At 37.4% G+C, this 8,206-nt stretch overlaps 1 protein-coding gene across 3 annotated transcripts; it reads left to right on the forward strand.

Moving 5' to 3' along the window:
* Positions 1 to 729: 729 nt before the first annotated feature.
* On the forward strand, positions 730 to 4,866 carry LOC149564719 (pentatricopeptide repeat-containing protein At3g12770-like). Of its 3 annotated transcripts, none has more exons than XM_089818268.1 (2): positions 730 to 2,579; positions 2,868 to 4,866. In XM_089818268.1, exons 1-2 carry the CDS (start codon positions 944 to 946, stop codon positions 3,641 to 3,643), a joined length of 2,412 nt encoding a protein of 803 aa, XP_089674394.1. In that variant the 5' UTR covers positions 730 to 943; the 3' UTR covers positions 3,644 to 4,866. The 3 variants fall into 3 exon arrangements, with proteins under 3 accessions (XP_089674394.1, XP_089674393.1, XP_089674392.1); XM_089818267.1 differs by having other exon boundaries at positions 730 to 1,039; positions 1,172 to 4,866; XM_089818266.1 differs by having other exon boundaries at positions 730 to 4,866.
* The last annotated feature ends 3,340 nt before the right edge of the window (positions 4,867 to 8,206 follow it).

The raw sequence follows: 8,206 nt of genomic DNA on the forward strand, positions 1-8,206 counted from the left end.
TTAACCTAAACAAATTTTGGAAAGGGAAAAGGGGAAAGGGAAAAACCAAAATTAGTCACTGTACTTAGAGAAGCACAACATAACTTTGACTATTTAACACTTTTAGCCTAGCAAAGCCGTCCAGATAAGGCACTAGCTACGATGCAACTTATTTGCATTGTAGAATGTCATGCCCAGTCTTGCCCGTGCCCAGCTATGAGAACCGTGATGTGATGTGGCCCGTGTCAGCAATGGAAACTGAAACTGTGATGTGATGTGGCTATCAAGCTTATAATAATTAATGAGTTGAGTAGTATCAATTTTATTGCTGCTTAGCCTATGCGTTTCAAACAAATGATTTATTTTCAAACTTTGATAAATTTGTTGTGCAAACACATAAAAACATTTTTAGGTAAGTTTGTTTCTTCAATTTTTCTATTTATACTTCAACTATGATAGTTCATAAATTTTAATAAAAAACTTATATTATATTTTATATTTTGAATCATTAGTGTTATTATTAATGTAAAAGTATTAATTTTGTTTAGTTTTAATTATTTATTTCATTTTGTAATACTTATGACTATTTTATATTGTTATTATGGAAAAATTATAACAGTCTATTTTATAAATAGAATTTTTTTTATAAATAAATCGTTCGTTTGAAACGCACAGGGATTTATACTACTCAACTCATTAAATATTATAAGCTTATAGCCACATCACATTACGGTTTTAGTTTCCATTGCCGGCACGGACCACATCACATCACGGTTCCCATCGCCGGGCACGGGCAGGACTGGGCACGGCATTCCACGGTGCAAATAAGTTGCGGCTAAGTTGCACCGTAGCCGGTGCCGTCCAGATAATGAATGTTCTGCAGCTTTGTTTCAAATGTATCTCCAAAAATCTCTAGTGCGTGGGCCTTCTGGATTATCTGCAACCATGATAATCTGTGTAATGAATGAAAGTGTTTTATCTTTTACCGAAGCAGAAGCAGATGATCAGACTACGTTCGGATGGTTCAGTATTTTCAATTCGCACAAAAAATTCACAATATGTAAATGCTTACTCTTCACGTTTTCTCACAACTCTGTATGAACATGGCTCCTTGAAGGAAACCGTAGACAAGTTTCTAAACGCTGCAGACAAACCCATGCATCTTTCTTCTGAATATGTTTCTCTCTTGCAGACCTGCACTACGACGAAAGCCTTGCCAGAGGCCAAACTAATCCATGCCCACGTGAACGAAACCGGATTCATAGCTGACAGACGTTTGGAGAACACGCTTCTCAATATGTATGTAAAATGTGGAACTGTGGAGGATGCTCGCAGAGTGTTTGACAATATGCCTGACAGAGATGTCTGTTCATGGACTGTCATCATTGCAGCTTATTCAAAACAGGGTCCTGCCGAGGAGGCATTGGCACTGTTTTATCGAATGCAAACAGCAGGTATTCAACCCAATCCTTTCACCTTTTCCAGCATTGTTTCGGCATGTGGCAACCTGGCATCTTTGGAGAAGGGTATGGATATTCATGAGCAAATAATCAGATGTGGCTTTCAGTCTCATGTCTCTGTGGGGAACGCCCTTGTAGACATGTATGCTAAATGTGGTAGCTTAGAGAAAGCACGCGAACTGTTTGACAAAATGCCTCAACGAAATCTCATCTCCTGGACAGTGATGATTGCTGCATATTCAAAGCATGTTAAATCTCCTGGGGACGCATTGGCTTTGTTTAACCGGATGCAAAGAGAAGGATTTCAACCGAATCAGTATACATTCGCTAGTGTTCTTCCGGCATGTGGGGACTTGGGGTTCTTGAAACGGGGTGTGGAAATTCATGAAGAAATAGTAAAATGTGGGTACGGTTCTGATCTAGTTGTGGCGAATGCCCTCGTAGACATGTATGCCAAGTGTGGAAGCATAGAAACTGCGCGCCATGTGTTTGACAAGATGTCCAAGCCTGGTGTGGTTGCATGGACTGCACTGATTGCAGGATATGCACGGAATGGACAGGTTGCCGAGGCTCAGAAATTGTTTCAGGTGATGCCTCAGAGAAACGTGGTCACATGGAACGCTATGATCGTAGGATATGCACAGAATGGACTTATGGATGAGGCAGTGAAACTTTTTAAGGAAATGCCTCAGAAGGATGTGGTCTCATGGAATGTGATGATTGTAGGATATGGACAGAATGGGATGCTTGACGAAGCCCTGAAGCACTTTGAAGAAATGCCTGAAAGAGATATTGTTTCGTGGAATGGGATGATTGCGGGCTATGCACAGAATGGGTTTGTTGATGAAGCCTTGAAGCTCTTCAGGGAAATGCCACAGCAAGATGTGGTCTCATGGAATTCTATGATTGCAGGATACACAAAGAATGGGCTTGTGGATGAGGCTCTGATGCTTTTCAAGGAAATGCCCCAAAAAAATGTAGTCTCGTGGAATGCTATGATTGCAGGATTTGTACAGAATGGGCATGGTGAGCAGGCCCTGGATCTTTTTCAACAAATGCAGTTGGCTGGTGTGGCACCAGACTCAAAGACCTTTGCCAGTATCCTCCCAGTGTGTGCCAATAATGGTGCTCTAAGAAAAGGTATGGAGATTCATGAAGTAATACTTAGGACAGGATTGCAGTTCGATGTCATTGTTGTGAATTCTCTAATAGATATGTATGCTAAATGTGGGAGCATTGATAAAGCCCGGGTTTTATTTGACAAAACAAGTCAGAGGGATGCTGTTTCCTGGACAACAATGATTACAGGATATGCTATGCATGGCTTGGCGAAGGAAACCCTCAAACTATTCAAACAAATGAGAGACTCTGGCATGAGCCCAGATCGTATCACCTTACTTTGTGTTTTGATTGCTTGTAGTCGTGCAGGTCTGATAGATGAGGGCTTTGAAGTCTTCAATTGCATGAGTGAAAATTATCATGTCACACCTACAATGGACCATTATAGCTGCATGGTTGACCTTCTTGGCCGAGCTGGGCGTCTGGATGAAGCACATGATTTTATCAACAGCATGCCCATAAAACCCAGTGCTTCTGTGTGGAGTAGTTTGCTTGGTGCTTGTAGAATTCACAACAACATTGAATTAGGAGAACATGTAGCGGACCAAATTTTTCAGATGGATCCTGACAATCCTTCACCTTATGTGCTTCTCTCAAACATCTATGCTGTAGCTGGCAGGTGGGATGACATTGAAAAAGTTCGGAGAATGATGAAAGACAGGGGTATAAAAAAGACGCCTGGATGCAGCTGGATCGAGCTCAGTAATCAGGTCCATAGTTTTTTTGTTGGTGACAAATCACATCCACAGACAGAGGAAATCTATGCAGAGTTGGAGAGATTGACTAGCAAGATGAAAATGGCGGGATATTTTCCCAATACAAGTTTTGTGCTGAATGATGTGAAGGAGGAGGAGAAGGAACGAGTTCTTTATTGCCATAGTGAGAGACTCGCGATTACATTCGGTATATTGAACACATTCCCCGGAACAACTATTCGAATTATTAAAAACCTTAGGGTGTGTGGGGATTGCCACTCTGCAACCAAGTTTATCTCTAAGATTGTTGCACGAGAAATTATTGTTAGAGATGTTAGCCGTTACCACCATTTCAAAGACGGGCAATGTTCTTGTGGAGACTACTGGTGATTTCACGCCATGAACATCAATTTGGATTACATCCATATAAAGTCTGTTGTCAAACCTTTCAGGCAGATTTATTTTGAATTTCGGATGAAGTGCACTGTTTAGAGATTTAGTCTATGTTGCTGCCAAGACAGTTTGAGCAATAACATGGAACTACTAATGTGGCATATGTCGCTCGTAAGGAATTCGGTAGAATGATAACTTGTATGTTATATCAGTTTATGAAACCAGCATAAAAGAGTTATGTTTATTACTAATAAGAGTGTTCCTGTGCGGTATTTAGTACAACAAATGGAGTTTGAGTAAAATACAGGACTATGCGAGGTGTTGTGAGTGTGTTCCTTTTACAGTTAAATTTCGGAGTAGTACATAATTGGGACAAATAGCCCATTAAAGATTTGGACCCTATATATCATACAAAAATCTGAACCATAGATTGTAATGCAGAGGAAATACCAGTCGGCTAATAACTCCATTTATACTTCCAAAAACAGTCCACGTGCCAACAGTACTGGCAGAGAAATAAGTTTACAAGCAGGCCAGAAGCCACGCACCAAACTGACCAAATATAAATTGATAGAAGTTTAGAACTAATTCAAACTCTGCATGCACTTACTGGATGAATGCCGAGAAGATGAAAGCAACAGAATTAAGTCTTCGACAGCCGCGATAATCCTAATATCTGTATGAATACCAATTTCAGCTCTGCAGTCACAGTCCTCTGTCAGTCTCTCAAAGATGGAGGAGGAGATGACGAGGCATCAGTCCAAAAGAGACAACCACTATTATTTTTCTGCAATCTTCATCAAGAACCTCAAAAAAGGCAGTTTTGTGGAGCCTCACGCACTCCACTTTCTTCTGCAGCTATTCCAACTCTTTCTCCATAATCAGAAAGGAATTCTTACTATTTGGAATGATAGATTTCGCTACCATTTACTAAGAGACTTCCTAATCTTTTCAACTGTTTCTGTTATCCCAGAGTTGGGCATAACATCTTTTACCATATAGGGAAAAGTTTCAAAATTTCATTTAATAGGCTCTTGTGTAGGGCTGTGTTCACAAGGTTCCAACCATGTGTAGGTTTTATGTAGCCGCTTGAAATGGCTATAGGAATTATACGTACAGTGACAGCATGGAAAACATGTTGGAAGAAGGCATTTCATGATATATTATTTAGATTATATTATGTTCTGACAATAGATGCTTTTCTATCTTGCAAGAGAGAACATGCCTTCCCATCTATATTCATTGTAGTAGACTTTTGGAATCTGCATCTATAGCCTACTTTGGCTGTTCAAACTGTTGTAACTGTTGTCCAATCTGAGTTGGCGTGGAGAACTTTTACACTTCAAATAGAGGTTGCATATTCAAATCTCATGGGGTTAAAGCATGTACATCTCCTTTGTAGCAGAATTAGGTTGATGAAAAGGAAAAATCCAAACAAACCACATATGTAAATTAATTAAGGATTTGACTTAAAATCTGAAACAAATTTCATTTTTAAATTAGTCCACATGCAAATAAGAACAATCAGGCGAAACTCTGATGGAGAGGAAAAATAGACACACACACTATGAACAGGCCACACTCTGAGGCCATATTAACCTTCTAGTTCATTTGAACAGTCCTGTTGAATAATTCTTCACACAATGTTCCTCAACATCTCCTCCATTACCACAATCCCTTCCCTTCTGACACTTCGGAACCAAAATGAATTCAACAATGGAATTGCAGACTCCAAGACTCCTATATGTCAGACTTTTTTGGACACTAAGATATTCAACCTTAAACCAAGGTTCTTCCCTTACAAACAATGCCCTGAAACTTGACCAAATCAGGGTTTAGACACTAGGGTGACACAAACATGACAAGACTTAGAAATAACTTGTTATTCTTCGCAAGTGAATTTGTAAACACCAATATTTGCACCCTGTGCTGAACTGAAGTAGTTCAGCAATTCTGGCATTGCTAATTACAAAGATTCTACGCACATCAGAACATGGGAATTAAATTGTGCTACGTGTAGGCCTCTATCCAAGTCAATTTATATTTCCAACAAAATATTGTTGAGTTTGACATACTCTTCTTCTTCTTCTTCTTTAGGATAAAGGTTACCCTATGATATTTAGTACAACTGGTTTTCTCCTCCTATGCAATTGAGCGTAGTTGAGAGATGATGCCAATTTGTTCTACTTAATGCCAATCTAGGTTGGTTTATATGATGGGCATTGGTTCTTCATTCCACATCTCATTATTTTCAAGAATCTTCATTTTAAGAGACCATTTTTCTATCATTAAGGAAACAACCGAGCTAAATAATGCCACCACCTTTTATTGTAGTAAGACCTTTAAGCTCATTTAATTTCAGCAAAAAATAATAATAACCTTTTATTTTACCTTAGTAAATTTACTTCATTACACTTGACATTTAACCGTTGTACTTTCCTAGTATTTAAAAACATTATGCCTTGAAGAATGTGCCACATAATATAATTGGACAGTTGGTGAGTGGTAAAAATTCATTACTTGATCAACGAATCCCATTTTGATTACTACCTCAACTTATTGACTATTTTGGAGCTATTATGACAAACATTGTATTATCAATGATCGAGGGTTAGAATGGAGCTCTAAAATATTATGGAGCTAAGGTAGTTTGAGAATCTATCCAACTTTTTGATAGTCAGGGGTTAATGTAGTCGATAAAGTTAGGAATTTCATAAACTTTCAACTAGATGAAATTTGAGAATGAATGCTTAGCATATCAGGCCAACCAGGTGTATAGAAGGAGAGAAATATACCTACAATAAAGAATTGAACCAAATGGAGGGTTTTAAATTCAGGTTTAAATATTAAGGGGACTGAAAAATTCAAAATTTGGGGTAACAACAGGGTTTGATTAGGAAGAAGGACTAGAAGGATAAGATAAACCCAAAATATTTAAATAAATATTAGTGCCTTTTCTATTTGGCCATAGAGTCAAGGAGTAACCAAAAATAAGGAGATTCCTACGGAAGGGTGGAGGGGAACCGAGAAAGAGCCAAGAGCTTAACATGACAAAATTCACTAAACCTACAACACACCTAAAATTGTATTTACAAATAACTAGGGAAAGAAGTTCCCACCTCCATAAATACTTTAGGTTGTTCATGTGAAATTATTAATAGGATATGATTGTATGCTATGAAAACTAGTGTGCAAAGAACATGAAGCAAAGCTAAACATTCACAAAGCTAATTTGATAACAACATATATGATAAGACCTACAAAAACAGTTTAAAACAAACAAAAGTGAAAACCTTGCAATCAAACAACTTTATTTGTTGGGTAGATTTGGTCCAAGGATCAAATGTCTTCTCAATGATGTTGCTTCAAGCTTCAAATATGGATTCAACAATGGAGAATGAGTGAAAAATTGAGCATAGTTGTAAACAATATTTGAATGAAAAACTACAAAGGAAAGAATCCAAAAGAGTTTGTAAAGAAAATAGTTACCATCAAATCCATAATCCTGAAAGTGATTGCAAAGATCAACACAAGGAGACAAGATATTTTTGAAGGGGAAACAACAATAAAAAACCCCATGTGAATTATATGAATGAGGGAAATTCCTAATTAATGAAAGAGAGAGAAAAAGGGAGAGACATGGAGCCACAAGCTCATTATAAGAACTACAGAATGACATAAGAGCATCTCTTATATGTGGATGAGAAAATGAGTTATTTAGTAACTCTTAAGTGAAAAAAAATATCACATTCATAAGTGTGTGTGTGTACCAAGTGTCATAAATCTCTTAAGGAGGAATAAACTATTTTCCTTAATGAAGGGATTATGGAAATGACATGTCCTAAACTATTTTCCTTAATGAAGGGATTATGGAAATGACATGTCCTCACATAGGGAAAAGAGAACAAAGAAGTGACACATCCTCACACTTGTACTAGAGGACAAAATCAAAAACACACATAAGGGCTACCTTGGTTTATCCTAATTAATAAATAAATATGACCAAGGAAATATTAATGATTCTAACACCCCCCAACTTTTAATATTTACTTGGGAGATTACAACAAGGGGTATCAAACCTAATTCAATAAACCTCAACTTGATCTGCAATATAAGGAAGAAGTTGAAATGCCTTCAAGTGTGCAAGAGGTATTTTGTTATTCATATTTGTAGATCCAAGAGAAGTGGATAGGTCCTTTGAATGCATTCAAGAAGAAATATGTCTCCATCTGTAAGTGGATCCAGATTTCTAAAAATAATGATGTGTTGTACATGCCTTGATGGATCATCTGAAAAGTAGAAACGAGAAACAAGACAGCTATACCACAAGGACAATTATATCTTATATTCAAGTTAGTAAACCTTTTGAAATGTTAAAACTATAATAAAACTCTCATGGAGTAAATTGAGATAGAGTGATAAAGATAAATGTAACCTATCACCACAAAGCAATGGAGTTAAGTTGATATTAAGATAAATCATATGCTCAAAATATCAAAAAAAGTTATATATGAAAGTATTTATCAATGTTCTCATGAAAGTAATATACTAATACACAAA

This window comes from Cupressus sempervirens, chromosome 3 (assembly GCF_028749045.1).
Source record: "Cupressus sempervirens isolate cs-2001-9-10 chromosome 3, ASM2874904v1, whole genome shotgun sequence".
NCBI lineage: Eukaryota > Viridiplantae > Streptophyta > Pinopsida > Cupressales > Cupressaceae > Cupressus > Cupressus sempervirens.

Bases quoted from the DNA above. Each gene is read 5' to 3' on its own strand.
- LOC149564719 (XM_089818266.1), top strand. From the start codon at position 944: ATGAAAGTGTTTTATCTTTTACCGAAGCAGAAGCAGATGATCAGACTA.